The 26,404-nt window shown below is 38.6% G+C and overlaps 1 protein-coding gene across 2 annotated transcripts; it reads right to left on the bottom strand.

The window, feature by feature from the left end:
* Positions 1 to 14,185: 14,185 nt before the first annotated feature.
* Positions 14,186 to 26,396, bottom strand: cbx3 (chromobox 3). 2 transcript variants are annotated; one of them, XM_003222036.4, is made up of 6 exons: positions 26,217 to 26,347; positions 24,092 to 24,142; positions 19,086 to 19,228; positions 16,962 to 17,127; positions 16,447 to 16,541; positions 14,186 to 14,790 (listed from the first exon to the last, which is right to left on the bottom strand). In XM_003222036.4, the coding sequence occupies exons 2-6, from the start codon at positions 24,113 to 24,115 to the stop codon at positions 14,664 to 14,666; spliced, it is 555 nt and encodes a 184-aa protein (XP_003222084.1). In that variant the 5' UTR covers positions 24,116 to 24,142; positions 26,217 to 26,347; the 3' UTR covers positions 14,186 to 14,663. The 2 variants fall into 2 exon arrangements, with proteins under 2 accessions (XP_003222084.1, XP_003222085.2); XM_003222037.4 differs by lacking the exon at positions 24,092 to 24,142 and having other exon boundaries at positions 26,217 to 26,396.
* Between the last annotated feature and the right edge of the window lie 8 nt (positions 26,397 to 26,404).

The raw sequence follows: 26,404 nt of genomic DNA on the forward strand, positions 1-26,404 counted from the left end.
TTGTCTGTATTAAGGTTCAATTTCTTTGCCCTGATCCAGACCATTACAGATGCTAGGTACTGGTTTAGTTTTATTTGAACTACGATAGGTAGAAAGGAACAGTAGATGCAGTGATACCCCAAAACTACAGTCAAACTCTCCCACAATGTTCCATGTAGAACGTTATTGAAATGCTATACTGTGAATCCACATCATAGTACTGTATCTGTACATAATACAACTTTGTCTAAAACCTTTTTGCCATACTCTAGGACAGTGGTTCTCAACCTGTGGGTCCCCAGATATTTTTGGCCTTCAACTTCCAGAAATCCTAACAGCTGGTAAGCTGGTAGGCCAAAAACATCTGGGGACCCCAGGTTGAGAACCACTGCTCTAGGATCTATTCATATAAGTTTAACCTAGATCCTAACCTGGAGCAAAAATTCAGTTAGCATTTTCCCCTATATTAGTGGCTGCTTGTTCTATCATATTTTCTCCTGGCTTACTTATTTTTTTCACATTCAATTGCCCAGTAATGTCATTTTTACCCATGGAATCATTGTGGGAAGAAATAGCTGGAAATTCCTATATGGTTTTCCACACTGTGAACTATGCTATGGACAATGGGGAAAAATTATTCATATCTGAGTCTTTTAATAGCGCACGGCCCTCAAGGAGTAGAACAAGTTTGTTGATTGCTTTTTTAATGATATTTCTGGCATTAAGGCTTCTAGGTCCCATAATTAGAAGCTCTAACAGTTGGACTTCATGACAAACTTCTGTCTACTGGAATAAACTGAAGTCTCTGTGTTTGCAGAATGCCTTGCTACAAAGTCTTTATTGCAAAAAAAATTCACGGAGAGTTTATTTATATAAAGTTTTCCCTTCAGAAAGTTGTACACAGAACAACAATCATATTTTGAGAGGCAATTGATATGGCCCACTGGATCCTTGGGATTTGGTTCCATGATTTCCAGTGTCTGCAAATCATCATACTCCATATTAGTAAATGGCAGTGATGTGAATGTGGACACACTGAAGCACTGATGTTCATGTCACCATCATTTCATAATACGGAGTATGAGCGTCTCATTTTTTGTATCTGTGGTGGATCCCGGAACCAAACCTCTGTGGAAACAGCGGCCCCACTGTGCTAAGGTTTCTAAAAACCAGACCTACAGATGGTTTGTTGTTGTTATCCACCATGAGATCAACACTGACTCATGGCAACTCCATGAATGAGAAAGCTCTAGGTCACCCCATAATCCACAGCCCTGCTCATATTTTGCAGACTTCCTTGGCTGAGTCTATCTGTCTGCAATGTGCTTCTCTTTTTTCCTATTGCCTTCTATTTTACCAAACACTATTGTCTTTCCTAGTGAGTCATATCATCTTATGATATGGCCAGTCTTTCTTTCCACATCTTTTGTTCTATGAAGAGTTCAGGCTTGATTTGCTTTAGGACCCACTCATTTGTCTTTTTATTAGTCAATTACAAATGGAGAACTCTTCTCCAGCACCACATTTCAAATGAGTTGAATCTCCTCCTATTAGTTTTCCTCACTGTCCAGCTTGCACAACCATGGGTAGAAATATAATGGTGTAGACAATCCTAATTCAATAAGGTATTATTACGTTGTTAATATGCTTATTGCTAATACAAACACACACACACACACACACACACACACACACAATCATACCAGGGATTGAACAATATCTCATTGAATACTAAAGTTAGGATTGCCCATGCAATAGTATTTCTAACTTGATAGTGACGAAAGCTGATAGGAAGAAAATCAAAACATACATACATATATATCTATATCCTTAAACAGTTTCCAGAAGAAAAACCAACTCATATATATATATATTATACTAGCTGTGCCCGGCCACGCGTTGCTGTGGCGAAGTATGGTGGTATGGGAAATAAAGTATTGAGGAATTGGTGGTAGTTAAGGTCAAGGGTAAAGGTTTTCCCCAGACATTAAGTCCAGTCGTGTCTTACTCTGGAGGTTGGTGCTCATCTCCATTTCTAAGCCGAAGAGCCGGCGTTGTCCGTAGACTCCTCCAAGGTCATGTGGGATGACTACATGGAGCGGCGTTACCTTCCCGCCGGAGCAGTACCTATTGATGCACTCACATTTGCATGTTTTCGAACTTCTGGGTTGGCAGAAGCTGGAGCTAACAGTGGGGGCTCTCTCCGCTCCCCCAATTCAAACCTATGGCCTTTCAGTCCAGAAGTTCAGCAGCTCAGCGCTTTAACACGCTGCGCCATCAGGGGATATTATTTCCTAAAGGTTGTGAATATACAATATTTCTGATTGGTTTTTTTTGTTTGTTGGAGGCAAGTATGAATGTTGCAATTAGGAAAAATGATTAGGATGTAATGGCCTTGCAGCTTTAAAGCCTGGCTGTTTCCTCCCTGAGTGAATTTTTTGTTGGGAGGTGTTAGCTGGCCCTGATTATTTCCTGTCTGGAATTCCCTTGTTTTCAGAGTGGTGTTGTTTGCGATATTTTATGTGCTTCTACTGTCTGTGGCCCTGAGAAAACAGAGGATTTGCCAGACTTTGATGATGGGAATACTTTGTTGGGAGGTGTTAGCTGGCCCTGATTGTTTCCTGTGTGGAATTCCCCTGTTTATTTACTGTCCTGGTTTTAGAGATTATATTGTTCTGCATTATTCTATCCCAGTAATTATTTCATATTAAAGAAGAATCTCACTTATCCAACATTCGCTTATACAATGTTCTGGATTATCCAATGCAGTCTGCCTTTTCATAATCAATGTTTTTGTAGTCAGTGTTTTAAATTCATTGTGATATTTTAGTGGTAAATTTGTAAATACAGTACAGTAGAGTCTCACTTATCCAACATAAACGGGCCGGCAGAACGTTGGATAAGCGAATATGTTGGATAATGAGGAATTAAGGATAACCCTATTAAACATCAAATTAAGTTATGATTTTACAATTTAAGCACCAAAACATCATGTTAGACAACAAATTTGTCAGAAAAAGTAGTTCAGTACACAGTAATGCTATATAGTAATTACTGTATTTATGAATTTAGCACCAAAATATCACGATATATTGAAAGCATTGACTACAAAAATGTGTTGGATAATCCAGAACGTTGGATAAGCCAGTGTTGGATAAATGAGACTCTACTGTAATTACAACATAGCATTACTGCGCATGGAACTACTTTTTCTGTCAAATTTGTTGTATAATATGATGTTTTGGTGCTTAATTTGTATAACGATTACCTAATTTGATGTTTAATTGGCTTTTCCTGAATCCCTTCTTATTATCCAACATATTCACTTATCCTGCTGGCCTGTTTACATTGGATAAGTGAGACTCTACTGTATATTTCTAATCTTATATTATCTGCTCAGAACTGGATTATATGAGGCCCCTTCTTCACAGCTGTATAAAATGCACACTGAAGTGGATTATATGGCAGTGTGGAGTCAAGATAATCCAGTGCAAAGCAGATAATATAAGATTATAAATGGGTGATATAGCTGTGTTGAAGGGCCTTGAGTCTACACTGCCATATAATCCAGTGCAAATTAGATAATCTGTGGAAGAAGTCTAAGTGAGGCCTAAATCTGCCTGTCCCCTAACTGAAACCTGGCTGTCCCTTGGTTGCTAGGCAACCAAGTGGGCAGAGATTAGCCCTCTAAACTGGCAGCAATTGGATAAAAAAAATTATTGCTCTCCCTCTAATTAGGACTTTATTTTTCTTTTCTTTTTGTTGTATCAACCTTGAGGCGTGGATGATGGGTTGTGTTGTCAAATTTTGAGGTTGGGGGGCCTGTACTTTTGTTGTTTTGTGAATTGCCGTGATGCCATCACTCTTTTATATATATAGATGTTATATGTAATATGGAAAGGGAGAGGGAGAGAGAGGGAGTTAACCAGAACTCAAACAGCCAGCAAAAAATAAAAATAAAAAGACATTTTAATAATACAGTAAAACAGTAAACCAATAAAACTGTCACGTTTAGTTTGTTTCTCTTAATTTGCTTTTAATTACTGTATTTCAATATGAATATCAATTCAATACAGAGTTTATGGCATAGTATAGAATGGGATATAATATTAGGCCTATTTTACTAGTAATTCTCAAGCAACCAAGAACTACATTTATCTGGCATCTATCAATCCCTGTGGGGTGTTGGTTAACTGAGACTCTACTCTGTATATGTTTATATATCTCTATAAACAGTTTCCAAACTGTCAAAAATAAATAAATGAAGAAAGCTGATAAGAAGAAAATAAAATAATATAGATGCAGAGATAGATATAGATAGGGATTAAAATAAATTTTGGAAAGATATATATATATATATATATATATATATATATATATATATGTATGTGTGTGTGTGTGTGTGTGTGTGTGTGTGTGTGTGTGTGTGTGTGTGTATGTTTATGTATGTATGTATGTATGTATATATATTCTCCATAAACAGTTTCCAGACCTTTTATAGGAACTCCATGCTCCAAGTCATCAACAGCATTGCTCAGGTCTTGCAGGCATAGGGCTGTGGTTTTCCCTGACTGTGATGGATATATATGTGGATCTTGTTTCCAAAAGTTACTAAATCCACCTGAACAAATTTTACAGGAATCGGGGGGGGGGGGGGGGGGCATGCTGATGATACTCATTCATTTGCTCTAAAAGGCGTTTCCCGAAGCCTTGAACCTAAGTGATTTGATACATTTTGATTGTTGGATCTGTACATAATCTATTACTCATTATTCATTTGTTTTTGGATTTTGTTTTGGAAGATCATTTAGAAAGTTTTGCAAGTAAACTCTATACATACACACACACACACGTGTGTGTATTTGTATTTCAGTATATCTACATACATATATGGCTCTATCAAAGAAAAATGACACAAAATGGTAGCAAAATTCTGTCTCTGAAGATAAACATGCCCTTTTTTGTACTTGCCACTTTAAAACAGAAGTTAGAAAGGTTATTACCAAGGTGGAGATTAACAATTTGAGAGTGTATGTACTCACTGAATTGTCATCGTCATTATAATCATCATCCCTTTTAAAACCTTCTTCTTAATTATAGCTCCCAGAATCTCCCAAGTCCACATTGCATGTCATTATGTATGTTTATAAAATCTGGGAGTTAGAAATAAAAAATAATTTTTCATTCTATCACACTATAGTATTATAAAACTTTAGCTGTCACTGCAACATCTTTTGGAATTTGGGTGTTTGTAGTTTAGCGAGATCCAAGAGTTCTCTGACTGAGTTCTTCTAAATGATCTTCCATAAACTGCAAATCTTGGGGTTTTGTAAGATGTTATCATGGCAATTCAAGTGGAATAATATCACTTTAATGGTGTAATATGGAAAGAGAAGGAGGGTGAGGTAAAAGAGGAGGATATTATGAGCTAAATTGAATCCCATTCTGGAAAAAGTTGACCTATAGATCAAACAAACAAACAAACAAATAATCCAGTATCTATTACTATTACTTTGTAAATCCACAAAATGGTGTGGACATACATGGTAGCAGAGTCACTTATTAATCATGTCACAAATGATTTCCAGGAAGAGCCCCTGACACTTGTGTAACCACATTCCAGACAACTTTGCGATTACACATAGCAATGACAGTGTACACTCAAAAGAAATATATTGTGGTTTTGAAGCCAGGAAAATGTGGTTCTCCTTGCAAACAGAACTGACATATGGAAAAAGTGTTTTTAGGGAAGACATGCAGAAAGCATAAAAATGGGAAGCAAATACACATTTGTTGTGCAGATAACTGGTTGTACAGATACGTTTTAATTCAAAGAGCTTGTGGTTAGGCAGATTCACCTTTTATGACCTGTACAATACTCAATCCTCCATCACAACAGTGCTCTGGTTCCATTGACAACTCTGCTCATTCATATCTCACCTTACTACATTGATCTGCTATATAAATTTTAAAAATCAGAATATTATTGACCAAATGATGGTTACCTGTTTCTGTTTCTATTTCTCTATGTTTTGGTGCAATTAAGGAAAGTTTCTGTGGAGATATAATTCAGAAAATTAGATAGCAGTTGTTTGTAACTGACACATATATATTGCATGTATTTCAATTTACTTTGATATTAGTTTGTCACTAGTAGGCATGCAAGAATAGGATCCAAGACCCTGTTTTCGGAGTTGATGATGGCTGTGATGAGAGACATATGTCTCCAAATCTTGTTCACATTTGTTTATAATTTTACTTTCTGTATAACACTTAAACAAAGAAATAATAATAACATGTTACTTACCTAGAAGCAATCCCCATGGTTTAATGAAACATCTGCCTATAAAATGAACAGGACTATGCATTCTTATTACACAAGTTCAGTGGTAGTTCCCTTCCAGCTGTATGTATTACAGCGTTATAATTTTGTATTCGCAGATCATTTGTGTTTATTTAAGTTCTTTAAAGTACTTTTAAAATTTAACCCCATTATTAAGATCCGCTGATAGCCCACGTGTTAAAATGTTATGTGCTGTTATTTGAAGTGGGATGGAGTGTTATAGATTACTATACTGTCAGTAATAATAATAATCTTCTCCACTGCCTTAAACCATTGCATGGTTATCACATTACTACCTCTCTATTAAATTCATTTGTACTTTCCTATGTATGCAAATATGATTTCAAACCATTGGCCCATTTATTTCAGTATTTTCTGTATTGATTTATGTTGATTCTCTAGTATCTCTGGTGGAGAGCTTTCTATTTAACTGGTGTTGTCTAGGACCGAAAACAGACCTCATGCATGTAAACTGGATATACCACTATACCACAGTGTCTCTTCCCATTGCAAAAACACAGGTAAAGGTAGTGTTTTTGTAGTTCAAGGGCTAATTGAAATAATGACCAGTCTGGTGAAATAATTATCAGTCTTGCAGTTTGAAACAAGTCCAGGGAGAAAGTCCTAACAGGCACCCTGCAGGTGTGGACAGAAGGTAGCTCTGGATCTGCTGATAAAATCTACACGATTTACAGTACATCAACAAGGACTTGCCTTTCGGTTTTGTTGTAACTACATTACTCAGTCAGTTCCTTCAATAGTATCGGTGAAATGAAGGAAGTTTTAAGATTTTTAAACTAGAAGGAAGCCATCTGGAACACCCTAGAGATCGCTGGAAAGCATCTCTAAGGCAAAAACATTCAAGAATACCAGTGAGCTATCAAAACAAGTCAGGAGAAGGTTATCCAGCAGAACTATGTTTTTGAGATGAAAGTTTTCCAAAAACACCTCAGTGCTGATTTCTTTCTTTTTTTAGCAGTGATTCCCAGCCTTTGATGCTCCAGGTGTTTTGGACTTCAATCCCCAGAAATCCCAGCTGGTTTACCAGCTGTTAGTAACTGTGGGAGCTGAAGTCCAAAACACCTGGAGGTCCAAAGGTTGAGAACCACTGTTTTAAAGGCTGGGATACTGTACCAGGCACTGTATGCCTTTTGCATTAGTTGGTGGTTATCAAGAGTTCTAACAAAAAACAAAACAAAACAAAAAAACAGGTAAGTTTTTCTGCCTCTGTTATGGAGGATATCCTACCCATCATGAAATAACAGTTGTATACAGTGAGTAGGTATTTGTATCATTTTATTCAGCCATTATAATAAAACCACATTTGAATGCAGTTAAAAGTGGCATAAACTTTGCACTGAATAGATTGCAATGCTGGAAAAACCATAAAAGAATGAAGACATGGCAAATAAGAACATCAGAAATGAAAAAGATCTTATCTTTAAGGGATTAAGAGTGATGTAGTTTTCCCCTTGGATCTTCTGATGATTCAGGCCCCATCTACATTGCTATATAAAGCAGTTTCAGAATGAAAATTAACTGCATTGAACTGGATTATATGGCAGAGTCATATAATTCAGCTCAATGCACTTAAGTCTGCATTATATGAGTCTGCACTATCTATTATAATGCAGTTCAAACTGCATTATATGACAGAGTAGATGGGGAAGGCTTTATCTAGATCCCTTCTACACCCCCACATAATCCAGATTATCAAATCAGATAATCTGTATTATCTGCTTTGAACTGGATTACATGAGTCTATACTGCCACATAATCCAGTTCAAAGCAGATAATACGGATTTTATATGGCATTGTAGAAGGGGTCTTACATTGCCATATAATCCAGTTTCGGAATGCAGATTAACTGCCATATAATCCAGTTTAACTCAGGTCCCTTCCACACAGCTGAATAAAATCCTGCATTCTCTGCTTTGAATTGGGATATATGGCAGTGTGGACTCGGATAACCCAGTTCAGATAAGATATTGTGGGATTTTCTGCCTTGATATTCTGGGTTATATGGCTGTGTGGAAGGGCCCCCAGTTAATCTGCATTCAGAAACTGGATCATATGGCAGTGTAGATGGGGCCTCAACCTTGAGACCTGGAGGAGATTATGGGATGAAAATGGTGTGAGCAAAGAGATCAGACATTGCTTAAGTGGTTGAGAGCTAAAAGACCGGGTTTGTTTTAAAATCCTTCTAAACAACTATAAAGCCAATTCATCCTTTGAAAGAACAAGGAAAACAATATTATTGGGGGAATATTTTATTTAAAATTTTTATTTTATTTGCTTAGAGCAGGTTTAAAAAAGGATCACAAGATCTCTAGTGAGTATTTGCCTCCGGTACACAATGTACTGGTTGAATGTTTCCTTTCAGGTTTGAAAAAATTGCAGTGGCTAACATGACCTAGTTATTCTTCTTAACTCTAATGAAGAGTGCCACCTACTGTATACAGAAATCATGTAGCAAATTTATTGAGCAATAAAAAAACCCATGGGTATAAGTAGTATGCAAATGCTGTGACCCTGCATTTATAAGGAGAAAAAGCACTTATAGCATGTGCAGAAAATGCTCAGTAGTGGCTGGTTCCAGATTTTGGGTGGGTGGTACAGGCAAAACATCCTATTAATGGCTTGTCCAAAACAAAAGACAGAGCATTAAAATGGCAAGTGAGACTCAATGTAAGCAAAAGGAAGTAAAATGGTGAGATTCATTGTAAGCAACTGTAAAATGAAACAAATTAGGACCAAAAAAAAGAAGAAAAAGAACTTTACATGTATATTGATGGATTTTGAGCTATGGCGAATGTATTATTGGCAATGAATTAAAATATCAACTCAGTGTGAATCTATTGCAACAAAAAGTACATTGGGTTGTGAGTTTTCCAGGTTGTATGGCCATGCTCCATAAGCATTCTCTCCCGACATTTAGCCCACATCTATGGCAAGCATCCTCAGAGGTTGTGAGGTATTCTGGAATCTAAGCAAAGGAGGTTTATGTATCTGTGGAAGATCCAAGGTAGGAAAAAGAACTCTTCTTCGTTGGAGGCTAGTGTAAATGTTGTAATTAATCACCTTGATTAGCATTAATGGCCTTGCCAGCTTCAAGACCTGGCTTCTTCCTGTCTGGGGAATCCTTTGTTCAGAGGTGTTAGCTGGCCCTGATTGATTCATGTCTGGAATTCCTGTTTTCAGAGTGTTGTTCTTTATTTACTGTCCTGATTTTAAAGAATTGTGCAAGTTAAAAGTCCAAAACACCTGGAGGGCCAAAGTTTGACCATGCCTGAGCTACACTGTAGAATTAATGCAGCTTGACACCACTTTAACTACTATACCTCAATCTTATAGTATCATGGGAGTTGTAGTTTTGGTAAGGTGCCAGCACTCTTTGGCAAAAAAGCCTAAGGACTCCCAGGATCCCATAGCATTGAGCCATGACAATTAAAGTGGTGTCAAACTGCATTAATTGTACAATGTAGATGCACTGCAGCACCCTGAACAAACTCCTCTGATAAAGATTCGTAAGTACTGTTCCATTATCCAGGCGGAGGCCCTATATCCAGACAGGTGCTATATCCCAGGACCTGATCTCAGGTTTTCTGTTTAACCCAGATTATCTGCCAGTGCAGACTCATGTAGTCCAGTTTAAAGCAGAAAATCTGGGATCAAATCCTTGGATATAGGGCCTATCTGGAAGGGCCTAAGTCCTCCGACTCAAAGCTGCCTCAAGATCACCTGGGAAACGATTAAAACAAAGGCCATTATTCCCAGTCTAATGTGCGTTCAGACCGCAGGCCCTTTAACCCTATTCTGCCTTTGTTTCGGTCCTCCAGGGATTTTGAACTTCCAGGGATTTTGAATTTGAAATTGAAGTCCCAACTCTCAGAATGCATATGGTACATGCTCCCATTCTAACGTGTATGGAACTAAGCGTCATAGACCTCCGTGGAGTTTACAGTGGACAAAGGCTGGATATGACCTTTAAAAAAAAGAAAATGAACTTGGGATGGTCCCCCTAATAAGAGAAAGGGAAGATAGTCACCAGAGAAACATCAAGAGGAGTGGTGGTCCTCATGAAGTTTTTCTTGATTTGAGTCTACTAGGAGGCTGATAGCCATGCAGTGGATGGCTTTCAGTGTTCAATCTTATTTCTCTCCCAGTTAGCAGCAACTCTGTCGCACATCGGGGGGGGGGGGGGGGGTCAATGCCAGCTAGCTTGTAGTTTATAAACAGGTATAGGTTTAAGATATCCTGTGATTATTCTGTATGTTTCATTCAATGCTGTTCACCTGCTTCACATGGGCAAACTTGTGCCAAATGTGGCAGACATACTCAGCACCTGAGAAAGACAAGGCCAAGGCTGATGTTCTTAATAATTTTGGGTCTGCACCCCATGGGCTGCCGGTAAGTTTCAGCAGGATGTTATTGTGTGCAGCTACTTTTGCTTGGTGTTCATGCAGTGTTTTCTATGTTAGTGTTCGATCTAAGGTGGCACCAAGATATTTAGGATGGAAACAATGTTCAAGCTCTTGGCCTTCCCAGGTAACTTTCAATTTTCTATTGGCTTTACGGTTCAGTAGGTGGAAAGCACACACTTGAATCTTGGCAGGGTTTCCGGTGGTTAGCTTTGTAGTAGCTGGAGAGATCTTTTAAGGCATCAGTAAGTTGGATTTCGACTGTTTCAAAGTCTTTTGCTTGTGTTGTTAGGCCAAAGACATCAGAAAATATAAAGATCTTTGTGAGTAGTGGTTGTGGCTGATCGTTAGTAAAGATGTTAAACAAGGTTGGTGCAAGAACGCTGCCTTGGGGTAAACCATTCTTTTGCCTCCTCCATCTACTTTCCCTGCCTTGAAACTCCACATAGAAGCTGCAGTTTTCTAAAGGGTCTGGACAGTTTTTGTAAAATCATAGTCCCGGGTGATATGGTATATTTTATGAAGCATTTTTCTATGTTGCACCATGTCATAGGCTTCCCTAAGGCCCACAAAAATTGTTCCCGTGATGCAACCTTTCTCATATCCTTCCTCAATGGGGGACACGGAAAGAGTAAGTACAGTTGAGCATCCCCTGGGCAATATTTCTTGTAAATGGCTAATCTTTCCAAACCCAAAAGCATTGCTTTTAAACTACTCTCAAGTAATTGAAATGATTAATTGCACATTCCTTAGCCTTGTAATGGAGCATCGTAGTCTCATTCGTTCAGTCGTTTTCGACTCTTCGTGACCTCATGGACCAGTCCACACCAGAGCTCCCCGTCGGCCGTCACTGCACCCAGTTCCTTCAAGGTCGAGCCAGTCACTTCAAGGATACCGTCCATCCATCTCGCCCTTGGTCGGCCTCTCTTCCTTTTTCCTTTCATTTTCCCCAGCATCATGATCTTCTCCAAGCTTTCCTGTCTTCTCATGATGTGGCCAAAATACTTCAACTTTGCCTCTAATATCCTTCCCTCCAGTGAGCAGTCGGGCATTATTTCCTGGAGGATGGACTGGTTGGATCTTCTTGCGGTCCAAGGCACTCTCAGGATTTTCCTCCAGCACCAAAGTTCAAAAGCGTCTATCTTCTTTCGCTCAGCCTTCCTTATGGTCCAGCTCTCGCATCCATAGGTTACTATGGGGAATACCATTGCTTTCACTATGCGGACCTTTGTTGCCAGTGTGATGTCTCTGCTTTTCAGTATTTTATCGAGATTGGCCATTGCTCTCCTCCCAAGAAGTAGACGTCTTCTGATTTCCTGGCTGCAGTCTGCATCTGCAGTGATCTTTGCACCTAGAAATATAAAGTCTGTCACTGCCTCCACGTTTTCTCCTTCTATTTGCCAGTTGTCAATCGGTCTGGTTGCCATGATTTTGGTTTTCTTGATGTTTAACTGCAGCCCGGCTTTTGCACATTCTTCTTTCACCTTGGTGATAAGGCTCCTAAGCTCTTCCTCATTTTCAGCCATCAGAGTGGTATCATCTGCATACCTAAGGTTGTTAATGTTTCTTCCAGAAATTTTAACTCCAGCCTTGGATTCGTCAAGACCCGCACGTCGCATGATGTGTTCTGCGTACAAGTTGAATAGGTAGGGCGATAGTATACAGCCCTGCCGCACTCCTTTCCCAATCTTGAACCAGTCTGTTGTTCCGTGGTCTGTTCTTACTGTGGCTACTTGGTCTTTGTAGATTTCTCAGAAGACAGACAAGGTGACTTGGTATCCCCATACCACCAAGCACATGCCACAGTTTGTTATGGTCCACACAGTCGAAGGCTTTAGAATAGTCGATAAAGCAGAAGTAGATGTTTTTCTGAAACTCCCTGGCTTCCTCCATTATCCAGTGGATATTGGCAATTTGGTCTCTTGTTCCTCTGCCTTTTCTAAACCCAGCTTGGACATCTGGCAGCTCTCGCTCCATGTATTGCTGAAGTCTGCCTTGCAGGATCTTGAACATTACCTTACTGGCATGGGAAATAAGTGCCACTGTACAGAAATTTGAACATTCTTTAGCATTTCCCTTTTTTTGGTATGGGGATGTAAATTGATTTTTTCCAATCTGATGGCCATTCTTGTGTTTTCCATATTTGCTGGCATATGGCATGCATCAACTTGACAGCATCATCTTTCAAGATTTTTAACAGTTCAGCTGGGATCCCATCGTCTCCTGCTGCCTTGTTGTTAGCAGTGCTTCTTAAGGCCCATTCAACCTCACTCCTCAGGATGTCTGGTTCTAATTCATTCACCACACCATCAAAGCTATCTTCTATATTTTTATCCCTCCTATACAGATCTTCTGTATATTCTCGCCACCTTTTCTTGATTTCTTCAGCTTCTGTTAGGTCTTTGCCATCTTTGTTTTTGATCATGCCCATTTTTGCCTGAAATTTGCCTCCGATGTTTCTGATTTTCTGAAAGAGGTATCTTGTCCTTCCTATTCTATTGTCTTCTTCCACTTCCATGCATTGCTTGTTTAAAAATAGTTCCTTGTCTCTCCTTGCTAGCCTCTGGAATTGTGCATTTAGCTGGGCATATCTCCCTTTATCGCCGTTTCCTTTCGCCTTCCTTCTTTCTTGGGCTACTTCCAGTGTCTCAGCAGACAACCATTTTGCCTTCTTGGTTTTCTTTTTCTTTGGGACGTACTTTGTTGCTGCCTCCTGAACAATGTTGTGGACTTCTTTCCATAGTTCTGGGACTCTATTTATCAAGTCTAGTCCCTGAAATCTATTCTTCACTTCCACTGCATATTAATTAGGAATATTTGTGAGGTCATATCTAATTGGTCTGTGTATTTTCCCCATTCTCTTTAGTCTGATTCTAAATTCTGCAATAAGAAGTTCGTGGTCTGAACTACAGTCAACTCCAGGTCTTGTTTTCACTGACTAGATGGATGTCCGCCACCTTTGGCTGCAGAGGATGTAGTCAATCTGATTTCGGTGTTGACCATCTGGTGAAGTCCACATGTAAAGCCATCTTTTAGGTTGTTGTCTACCAGCCTACATCCTGCTTCATTTGGTTGTCCCAGACCATGCTTGCCTGTGATCCCGTTATCATTTGACTGCCCACCTTAGCATTCCAATCTCCTGTAATGAGAATAATGTCTCTTTTTGGTGTTATCCAGTAGGTGCTTCAGATCCTCATAGAACTGATCTAATTCTGCTTCTTCAGCAGCTGTGGTTGGGGCGTATATTTGGATCACTGTGCTGTTAAACGGCTTGCCTTGAACTCGAATTGAGATCATTCTATCATTTTTGGGTTGTATCCAATCACTGCTTTCGCAACTTTATTATTAACTATGAAGGCTACTCCATTTCTTTGCTGTTCCTCTTTTAAAAATACCACAGCTTGAAGACTTTGCACTTCACATTGCTTGGCAAAAAAGGAACAAAAATATAAAACTATTTTATTGATAACTCACCAGTATTTACAATAAAGTAAACAATATACATTGCACTTTCAACTTACTACAAAGTTTTAACCTGGTCCCCTTAGAACCAAGAAACCACAAATACTAGAAAGAATATTACAGATTTCAGAGAACTAAATAGGGAGAAAGATGCATGCAAATTTGCTGTATACTGGGTTACAAAAAAGCTTTTGCATTTGAATAAATTGCCATTAAGAATTACTATTAACTAGCAAGGTTTTTTTTATAAAACACTTTACCTAAGATGCAGGAAGCAGTATCAAATGCTCTCCTGTAATAAAGAAAACAAATAGCACAGATCGCTTATCGCTTCTCTTTATGCAAAACACATTACTTCAAAAATAAGCAAACTCGTTTGATTAGAATAGCTTCCCACATTTCTGGTAAGTCAAAACCATATATATTTATATATAAAAAGGAATGGGGGACTCAAATAATTATTGTGCTTCATCTTCTGGGCAAGAGTGCCAAGTTAGCCGTTCTTCATAAAAAGCAATGACGATTTGAGGACATTTTACATTTGCCTCTTTGGCCAGCACGAGGTCTGCTTCATCAGAGTCTTTCCTGTTTAAAAAGAGAATTCTAATTAAATATATTCCTTAAAAACGTATCATAGTTCCCCATATTTAAACTTTAAAGCATTGCTACTAATACTCTCTAGAAGCATAGTGCACTTACTATGATTTTTTATTCAGGCCAACTATATTTACTGTATGTGACCTTATTATAGCTCTCAATAATTACATTTATTAGAGTTGAAAGAATTCCTCACCAAGTAATTCAAAACAGTAATATTTGAGAAGCATTAGGAGATGCATTTCTTCAGCATCCCATTGCAAGAATGAGATTCTAGATAGCACTTATACCGGTAGTAATTTCTAAGTGGCTACCCATAGGATGCAATATACCACTTGTAAATTAGAGTACTTCATAGCAGCTGGGAAGTGGGGTTATAGATTATAGTTATGAAGTAGCACTATGTTAGCATTAGAAGTATCATTATGACTGTTTCTGTGGGACAGCTTCAAATACACACACACAAAATTGGTCTGTTACTTCCAAGATTTATGGAGAAATAAATATGGCCAAGCAAAGAAATACACTTTCTTCTCAGCAACATATAATTCATTTTATAGGATGAATATATTTTTATTTCCAAAGCTTTATCTTATAAAATGAAAAGTATAACAATTCTACCATTACAATTTCAGACAACAACCCTGTTGAGCTGACTCTGGCCAACAGAAAAACATTTAACTTGAGATAGAACAAATCACTATTGTATAATGATAAAATAAATCTCAAAACAAAGAGAGTTAAAATTATTTTTGCAGAGAATTTGAATAAGGGAACTGATATAAGGATGGTTTAGGATGCCAGTAAAGCTTTTATGAGGCCTTATCATACAACAAAATGCTGAGACAAAGAGTAAACGGGAACCAGATTTCAAGATGTAATGAAGAGGAGAAAGAAAGATCTCCAAAAGAACCCATCGAACCACCAACTAATTTATCAGATCAAAAGGCTACAAAAACATGATTATAATTGCAGAGTCTGAAAAAATAGATATGCAAAAAAAACAAAAACAAAAAACCAACAGCATCAGGTTCAAAAGAAGACTTGGAAAAATACTTAGAAAAGCAAAAAAAAAAAAAGATACTTGACAAAGAGCAAAAAAAGAGATTGGATGAACCAACAACAGAAGAACTGACTGAGGTATTTCAGGAGACAAAAAATGGGAAAGCCGCCAAGTCCAGATAGATAGACGGCACAATACTACTATATCTTGTACAGAATTAACATTTAAAAATCCCAGCCATTGCTATGGTAAAATAAGCCATAATATCCAATTGTGGATTATTGGGTATTCTTAAATTTCATCATTGTCGAAAGCCTGTTTAAAAAGCCAAGTTTCCAATTCCTTCCTAAAAATCATGAGCGGAAGCACTCACACTAATCTCCCTGGGGAGGGCTTTCTAAAGCTGGAGGACAACTACCAAAAAGGCTCTTTCACTTGTTCCCACCAACCGCGCTTGCGAAAGTGATGGGACAGTTAGGAGAGCCTCTCCAGCAGATCTCAAGGCTCAGACAGGTTAATACGAGAATACTGATAGCCATAACATTAAATATAAGACTGTTATAAAATAGCAGTACAATTCTGTCAAGATGAGCCTCAGATTAGTTTCAAACTCCTACTGACATTATCATTCCACTACTTACCATTTCATGAGAAACATAAGTTCTCCACTGCTATCTGTGGCTCCAATTATTCGCTCGGGATCTAGTCCTCTTGCAAAACCCCTGGGCTTATCAACCTGTTTGATACAATATTTAGAGCGTAATATGAATGTATTTTTCAACTATATTAATGTATTCATCAAAACAAGCTCAGGCGACTATCTATTGTGTCATGCAATCTCAGACCCTGGGCTCCACCAACCCCAGGGTACTTCCATCACTTGAGTGCGTAATACAAGATTTATGTTGAAATATGTGTGAAAGAGAAGAATGTGTCTTCGCTCTTAAAGCCAACACAGGATATACATGATACTTCACCAAACCTTGCTGTATCATTATAACTCCTTAAAGCAGGTCAGGTGGGTGGGTGAATGGCCCAGTAACATGAAAAGAACTAAATGAGTGAACAGGGATTTGAATTCTGGTCTGATAATGATATGCCTGACTAATGCACTCAAGAATCAATCACATGCAAAATAAAATTTAAATCAACTTACAGATTCCCTTTTTTTCTTTGCTTTGCTGTCATCAGTTTCACTATCTGAAAGAGATTTTCTTTTGCCACCCTCTGTTTTCTCTTTACCAGCTTTCTGAGAGTTCAAGAAAGCTTCTATTAGCTCTGGACAATCTAAATTTTCTTCAGGTTCCCAAGTATTATCAGCACTGAAGTAACATGTATGAAAAAAAAATAAAAAAAGATAAATCATTAAGGGATAAACCTGAACTCAACTCACCATCAAACATAGTTCAGTTGTACTCCATTAACAGGATTCTACTGTCTTCACCAAAACCCTATTCCCTTCACCCAATTTTATGCAAACTAATTGCTGTAACATTGCTTTCCTACTTCAGACATTTCTGTACAATTACTTGGTACTAATTATTACAATGTACTAAGTTGAATTGGATACAGTACAGTTTGTTAAATGTTGTAACATATTACCAAGTCCACATATAGCAATTCCATAAGCACTACTATAAATTATGCTAGAAATGTTTAGTGCACGTAAATCTGACAAATGATAGGAAAGACACAGAACATTTCTAAATTTAGTTTCCAGGCTATATATGTATGCACACATGTGCAAATGGGAGACTGGGTGTTTACTTATAACTGTGGTTCTTCAAGTATTATTATTTACCATATTTATATCCCACACCTTTCTCACCCGGGAGGGTACTCAAGGTGGCCTTACAACAGGCAGCAACTTGATGCCATATAAACAATAAACAATTACAGTTAAAACCAAACAATTAAAACATCAATTATTAAAAATAACCATTAAAATCACACCAACCAAAAACATTTTTTTTTGTGTCACGAGCAACCGGAGTTGCTTTTGGAGTGAGAGAATTGGCCGTCTGCAAGGGGATGTTGCCCAGGGGACGCCCGGATGTTTTTGATGTTTTTACCATCCTTGTGGGAAGCTTCTCTCATGTCCCCGCATTGAGCTGGAGCTGATAGAGGGAGCTCATCTGCGCTATCCCCAGGTGGGATTCAAACCTGGCAGCCTTCAGGTCAGCAACCCAACCTTCAAGTCACAAGGCTTTTATCCCCTAGGCCACCAGAGGCTCCTACCAAAACATAATCCAGGGCCGTTCCATTTATCAATCACATTGTTTCATAGTCATTTATTGCCCTGTCCAATTACTTGTCAAAAGCATGGTCCCAAAGTCATGTCATACATTTTTTTCTGACAGTCAGGAGAGATGGGGCTGATCTGATCTCACTGGGGTGGGATGCGTACAATCTGCCCTCTTCTCTTCTTCTGGGTCTTGCTTCCCTAACTTCAATTGATACACTTTGCATTAAGAGTAAACACTATGGAGGCAGTGGGACTCTTACACAAAAGATCACTGATTTGTGGAAGTTTCCAAATATATGCTGCACAGAGTAATCCATATGAGGAAACTATAGACTACACAGAAAAATAAATATTTATGTTATCAAAAAGGGCATTTTTGTCTTCAAATACCTCGCAATAATTGCATTTTCTAAGTACTGTCACACTGTATAACAACCAAGTAAGGTATATAGATGTATTTTCTTGAAAAATTACTACCGGTAAGTGCTATTACTAAATTAGTCAATATGCACCATAACAATAGCAATTCATTTTTAATTTACAACTCATTCTGTATTAGTTAGGCTTGCCTCTGATCAGACAGACAAATGGTAAAAGACCTTCCTCTAATTCAGTGGTTCTCAACCTGGGGTCCCTAGATGTTTTTGGCATTCAACTCCCAGAAATCCTAACAGCTGGTTAACTGGTTGGGATTTCTGGGAGTTGTAGGCCAAAAACATCTGGGGATCCCAGGTTGAAAACTACTGCTTTGTAAGCGTAAGATGCTATCTATGGCTGTGTATAACATGGTCTGGAGAAGATGTGCATGCTACCACTGGCATTTTTTTAAAAAAATGTTTACTACATGCTATCACAGGTATGCTACAGTTATAAAGCAAAATGATTTTCAGAGCTGGTTATAGTAACTCTTTCAAAATATTTTGTCTCTTTTGAAACTTTACCCATGTGTTACCTGTGTGCAGTTGTAGTCAAAAACCCCATAGCCTTCCCCCAATACAGCCCCATCTTAGAAAAAGTAGTTCTTAAGTTTCTTACTCAGTAAATCCTTTCCACTTCAAGAAGTACTCAACCTTGCCATTAACTACACGCCGGTCCAGGACTTTTTCCACAACAAATTCTTCAGGTTCTGCTTCTTCAACCTTTTTACCTTTGCCGTTCTGTTTCTTCCCCATTTTATGCTGCAAAATAAAACCATTTGAAAAGTAACACTTTCCAATAGTAACACTATTTCATATTTTGTTCAGTGAAATACCACAGAATTAGTTTCATATAGGAGGTTTTTGGAGCCCAGGCAATCAGTAAATACCTCGTTCAGAATATTGCTACAATATTTCATTCACACAGATCAGTGAGAGCAACTTGTGGACATCCAGAAGTCACTGGATTGCCTCTTCACTAGTGGCTAAGCTGGATCATGAGAATTACTGTCCAACAATATCCACAGAGCTCTGGGTTGCTTTCTGTCAGGACAAAAAGCAAGCCAAATTAACTGTAAAAAGGATAAATTAACTGTGAAAAAGAAAAGATAGAAGGGGAGCTTTTCAAGATACACAAATACTAATCGGAAACACTGAATAGCAGGATGGGCATTTCTCAGGTGCTATCTTTGAAACATTTCTCACAATTGTATCCATGCATCATTCCAGTGTTCATTATGGACACTAAAACATACTTGTATAAAAGCTTCAGAGTTGCTCTCATCATGTTAAGTAGAATCTTTTACATAGACACTGTGAAGTGAGGATGGATGCAGCTTTCATAATCAGGCTCCACAGTTTTAACACAAGACTGAAAATGGATTTAAATGAAATTCCATAGAAAACACTAAGTGGACAAACATTACTTGGATAACAAGCTTTTACATCCACATCATCCTCAAAGCATTTCAGCTTCAATACAGCACAATTACGCTGATAAGGTCTCTATTTTTTTTTACAATGTTGCTATGTATTGCTTTGTAACCAGTGTATTAGTGTCATGTAAGTGCGCAATTCTATTAGTAACAAATGCAGACTTGCAAACACAATTTTGATGCATATTTAAGTGGTCAAAATAGCAAAGATAAGTAAATCATGTTATTTAGTGATCTTTGCAAAAGCACAATCCTGTGATAAAAACAGTGAGAGAAACAATCTAGGATCCTCAAACTCCAAATCCCCAAACTCCAAATTCTGTGAATCCAGAGGATTTGACTTTATTTTAAAAAACACAACCCCACCCCTGTACTACACAGAGACCCTATCCAAAATTATTGTAGTTCCCAAAGCTGTTTCAATTGAATCATATATAGGCTGTCCCCAAGTTACAAACAAGATAGGTTCTGTAGATTGGTTCTTAAGTTGAATTTGTATGTAAGTCAGAACAGGTATATTTTTAAGTGTAACTCCAGTCATATATATATTTATTTCACTTTCTGTTGTCCCACACCTGTTCCTAACTATGAGTCATTTGTAAGTTGGATGTTTGTAACTCGGGGGACTGACTGTATACTTCTTAAAATGGGTAGAAGGAAAGATCACAAAAGCCTAAACAGTTCTTTAGATCATAAATGTTACTGAAATGTAATGCTGAATGCATCGTGTCTCTTGGCCTCAAAAGGGTAGCAAATCAGAGATGCTATATTTCTGGAAGTTTTGAAGCCACTATGCATATTGTAAGCATACACATAATTACAGCCTGAAAAATATAAATGCTTAATTGTATTAACATATATCATGGGTATTTGAGCTGAGAAATAAACAAGCTGATAATGACTGAGGGACTAGGCCAAAAAGACAATGGATTCAGGAGCCTTGGTTCTCTAAACCAGATCAAAGAATACCAAAAGGCATTTACTACTATGATTTGTTTCATGAAAAGTCAATGATTTAGGAATGGAGATATAACTTAAGATTTGGATATTATATTTTTCTCATCTACATAAGTATTTTCGCTCTCTAGTGAAGACTGTTTTACTCAAAAATCTTTCCATCATTAAAAAAGACAGAGAACTATTTCACTGCAGTTCCAGCAATATTTAGACCAAGACTGGTTCTCCTGCCCTTAAATGTACCACGACCTTTGTGTTTCAATCAAAAGGAAAATACCCAATTTTCTCATAAGTAGAGAGTGTTCTATAAGCTAAAAGGGAAGAAGTCTGCTGTACAATTTTTCTCCAGTAATGGAGAACTAAGGAAAGCATCTCATGCTGTTGGCCTGCTTTCTCAATTACATGGATAACAGAAGTGTGCTGGGTGTGTGTGTATTCCTATGCCTGATTGATAACAGCATTTACAAGCCATGGAAGAATGTATGAGATTCAATGCTCATTGTGTTTTCCTTAAAAACTATGCTTCAATAAAAGGAGCTCTCAATTTCTACACTAGCTTTGTAAAAAAAGGTATTTCATATTTTCACTCATTTGATGTAATAACTGGTACATATGCATACCAAAAAAGCTACTTTGCTATGCATTGTATGTGAAAACTACAATCATATGGGAATTTGCATCTACAATTTCCTCATCCTTAATCACTTGATAAAACATTTCTCACGTCCAGATTGCAGGCCAGGGCACTTTGTTGTTCCAAAACAGGGACTGAAGGTTCTCTAAAAAAACTAAACTGCTATGTTTAGTACAAGGCTTCTATTATTATTACAGCCTCTCTATTCCACAGTAACATCATCCTGAAGGAAGTAATATGGGTGCACTGGATTCTATAAACCCACACATTTTGACAGGATGCAATAACCAAGCCAAAATGGATGCGAGGGTCCTGTTCTCCCATTTCATACCCTCCTGGGGAGAGGGGTATTTTCTAATTTTCCTCCTTTGGAACAGTTAGGTCTTTATATCCCAAGAATTCTATATCCAGTTGATTGTAAGATTAGCTATAGCTGCTCAACATTTGTTACATTCCTCCATCAGGTCAGGAACAACCTCCTGCTTCTTTCTAAAGCTAATAAGTTTAAAGATGGGAAATGAAGCAAACAAGGCCTCTGAAGCTATCATTTTGAACACTGGTGCAACTCTCCTAGGAATGGGAGGAGAGTAAGACTTCATTTGGGTATCAGGCAGAAGAGCTACTTCTAAGAACCTCTAATGCCCACTCTTCAAACAAGCCCATTTTTTTTCCTGCTCAAGCTCTAGGTGAAAAAAAAGGTTGGAGCTTATTTGTGTATAAGCACATCTTGACCAAATGATGTTTCAGTTGGAGATGGGAAAATTTCTTCCTGATAGCTATGTCTAACTTTTGAAGCTTAATAATCCAAAAATGTTTTTCTTTCACGATCCAACTGCACAGGATGGACCTTTTAATTGTTAGACAATAGGGGGCAAGCAGAACTATGGCTGTCCCTCATGACACCAGTGTACAGCCCCAAAATGTACAGGTGTTTTAGAAACATTATAACTGTCCAAAAAACACTTCCATCTCTTCTAAACTGATGTAAGTGACAAGGACAGTTTACAGCAAACGCCACCATGCAGGATCATATGAATGGCCTATCTTGTCTAATATTCTGTTTTGCAGTGGTCAAATAACTGCATGTGGGAAGCCCAATAATAAGACATGAGTGCAGCTGCACCCCCTATGTTGCACTGGACAGAGTCCTGTTTTTGGTACTGAACACAAAACACTTTACTAGTAGCTATGGATGGTCCTAACTTCAATGTATGTATCCCATTCTCTTTTAAAGCTACACAGACTGTTGCTACATTTTGTAGAGAAGAATTCCAATTTATATAGTGTGGGAAGAAACACCTCCTTTTAGCTGCCTGTCTTTATTATCCTGTTACATACACCGTGGTTTCTAATATTAACTATATAGAAAAATTATCCACTTTGTCCTCACCACACACAATATTATAGATCTCTTTCTTACTCAGTTTATAAGAGATTCCACCTTAACATTAAGAACATCTTTACTGCACAAGAAGAATAGAATCAGAGAATGAGGGGCTCTGCATCCTCATGCAGGGCAATATTGAATTAGATGATCCTTGTGATTCCTTCCTGATACAAGATTCTGTGTTTCTACACTAAGCTTTTTTTCTAAACTAAGCAGTTCCAATATGCTGCAGTTCTGCCTCACAGGGGAGATGTTTTAGTGCCTTCACTGTTCTAGATGTCCTTTTCAGTATTTTGTCTAGCCTCCCAACATCCTTTATAAGATGCAAGGACCCAAATTGTACATACTGTCCCAGAGGAAACAGTACTATCTATTTGCATTAGAGTAACATGATGCTGGCATTAAAAAAATAACTATATGCAACATAAAAGTCTGCTTTTCTTTTCTGGTATGTAAAATATATCAACTGCTTCCGGGGCTGATAAATAAAAGTGCATTCTTTTTCAAGTGGGTTTCTGCTTTTAATCCATAAGGAAAATATACCAACTTTGTTAGGAAAAATGCAATAAGAAAAATCCACTTTGAGCTTATTTCACTTAACTGGATTCATGGACAGTTGTTACATCATAATCTGCAAGCAAATCAACATTTATGTATCTCATACTTATCAATATAACGTTTGTAGAAACTAAGTGGTCATTATAGATGGCATCAGCAGTGGTTTCTTTACTGCTACAAAAAGTTCAGTTTCTGCAAAATGTTATCTTAAATAAATGTATTTTACATTTAAGATTATTCTCTGAAACTTGGGTCATTCCTTCGGCTACACAAAAATGAATAATTGAATCATGTATAGAGCAGGCATGAAGTATTAAAACTTTTACCTGAACCTGGCAAATTCACTGAACCTGCCAGAATTTCCAGTTGCCTTACTCTCACCATCTTGTATTTGGTACAATAATGCTGGGAGATGTGGATGTATCTTTTTATACACCAGTGGTTCCCTACCTTAGGTCCTCCAAAGTTTTCAGACCTCCAGCTCCCAGAAATCCCAGCCATCTTATCAGCTGTAAGGAATTGTAGGAGCTGAAGTCCAAAACACCTGGAGGACCAAAGATTCAGAACCACTGTTTCACACAGAAATGCCAACAATAAATCTGAACAAATATTGTGATAAAATCCTTACATATTTTATGTGGTTGTGAACTTACCAATGTAGATTTATTGGTGGCCATTTTTATTGCAGACTTGCTGAGCTTTTACTAGAAAAATGCATGACAAAAGGAATGTGTATTACTCAGAGAAAGGCATCTGAATACAACTGTGGTCCCTTCTCTATCAATGTGGTTTTAAAATTCCAGTACATCTACAAAATTTGAAGTTATATTACTTATGACACTAGGCATTTGGAGTTAAACATTACCTACAAGACATTCCATGCCTTTTCACTAAATCACATCATACATTCTGATCTCACACCGAACAAACATTTGCAAGGAAAGCTTATACTGCAAAACTTCAAAGTGGGGTGGTATCATGGTGCTGGAGTGCAACCCCCAGGCTTTCCCAAAATCAGCTACACCAGGGCTAGGGATGCTGGGAACTGAAGTCCAGAAACGTTTCACAGGCCACAAAATCAGCTATAACATCTATATTCAAAACGTTTATGTATGCACCTCAAAGGGTCCTACATGGCTTGTTGGAAGGTCTCCTAGAGCAGTGGTTCTAAACCTGTGGATCCCCAGATGTTTTGGTCTTCAATTCCCATAAATCCTAACAGCTGGTAAACTGGCTGGAATTTCTGGGAGTTGTAGGCCAAAACACACGGGGACCCACAGGTTGAAAACCACTGTCCTAGACTGTCTCCTTGTTGACACTCCAGCCCCCTCCATTTGTCATCTTCCTCCCTGAGATAGCTATCTGAGAGCTGCAGCATAAGACTCATGGGCAATCAATATAGGTCATTTTAAAAAGAAGGCAAAAAAGTGTGTGTGTGTGTGGGGGGGGGGCAATTTTTAGATTAAGCCCTGGCAGGATTTTAATTTGGATAATGAAGTTTGGTCCAGATCCATCAAGCCATCTTGGAGCCTTTGAAAAACAATCATACATATACATTTTGCTTTTATATATACAGTACAGATAATTCTAACAATTCAGGAAGATACAAGATTACAGTTGAGTTAATAAATATGTGGGTAAGCGACAGTTACAGAATATGTATAAAAGGTAAAGGTTTCCCCTTGACATTAAGTTTAGTCGAGTCCTACTCTGGGGGATGGTGAAATCATGAAATCATGCTGGCCACATGACCTAGGAGGTGTCTATGGACAACGCTGGCTCTTCGGCTTAGAAATGGAGATAAGCATCAACCCTCGAGTCAGACATGACTTGACTTAATGTCAAGGGGAAGCCTTTACCTTTACTATATATATATGCATACAGAGAGAGAAAGAGAGAATAATTCATATTACAGGCCCAATGCCCCCTAGGAGTTTCTTTGCAAACGGATGAGGTGCATCAACCATGAGATTCAGCTACCACCCTCTGCCCGCTTCCCTTCCACTTTCAGCCAGCCGATTTTGAGCGAGTGCATCCTTCCATTCAGAAAAAAAATGGAACGGGAGAGGAAAGGCCTGCAGCAAAGCATGGATGCTACAGAGATGCTAAGCAGGGAAAGGAGGAGCGCGGGAAGGAAAGAAAGCCAAAGGGGAGTCTCACAACTCAGGAGAACAAGACTGGGTGAAAACGCCAGGCCATGTATCCCAAAGGGACACACACCATCCCTCGTATGCCGCCTCCCCATTTCCAAGCACAAAGCCACCCAAGCCCCGAGGGATTCCACTCCTTTTCACCGCCTCCAGTTTCCATTTCATCGGGCCTCTTCCTCCTCCACTTCTTTATAAAAGGAAGGGAGAACTTGATCTTAGCCACCATTTAGACATTGAAAGTTGAAAAGGGGAGGGGGGAAATGCAAAGGATTGGATAGACGGCCTCACATTTTCCTTAAGCTATCAATATGATTAAAAAAAAGAGGCCTACTGCAAAACGCCACATTTTGTTGTAAAGAGGCCTACTGTAAAAGGCCTCATCCCAATTTATCATGGGTCAAAAGCAATAGGGGAGGAGAAAGGCAGGGAAGGAGGCAACGCCTGAAGCGTTCTCGAGTTACATAAAATGTCAGCCGTCGCCTCAGAAAATAGGCCACAACCACCCGCGCGCAGGCTCTCTCTCCCTCAGCGCCTCATGCTGTTATGGCGGTTACGGTTTGGATTATTATAAAAGCGAGTGGAGACGGAAGGGGTATAAGAAGGAATAAAATAAGAGAAAGATACGGACTTCAATAGCGGCCCAGCGTCTGCTCGCCTCCTCCGAAGTCTGTTGGCTCCCGGCGCGCTCTGGTAAGAAGGAGACGCCGCCGCCGCGAGGGAAAGGAGGCGTGGCCGGTGGAGAAGCCCCGCCCATTTTCCTTCCCGCTCGCCACTGCGCAGGCGCTGCCGCCATTATCTGCACCGCCGGTCGTTGAC

This window comes from Anolis carolinensis, chromosome 6, assembly GCF_035594765.1.
Source record: "Anolis carolinensis isolate JA03-04 chromosome 6, rAnoCar3.1.pri, whole genome shotgun sequence".
Classification (NCBI taxonomy): domain Eukaryota; kingdom Metazoa; phylum Chordata; class Lepidosauria; order Squamata; family Dactyloidae; genus Anolis; species Anolis carolinensis.

Excerpts from the sequence above, each read along its gene's own strand:
- cbx3 (XM_003222037.4), bottom strand. The coding sequence starts at position 26,381 with ATGGCGGCAGCGCCTGCGCAGTGGCGAGCGGGAAGGAAAATGGGCGGG. Across the intron at positions 19,229-26,216 it reads GACGCTGGGCCGCTATTGAA|CATAAAATGGGGAAGAAACA; the intron begins GTCCGTATCTTT and ends TTTATTTTGCAG. Across the intron at positions 16,542-16,961 it reads CAAAGAAAAAAAGGGAATCT|GTTGATAAGCCCAGGGGTTT; the intron begins GTAAGTTGATTT and ends TGTATCAAACAG.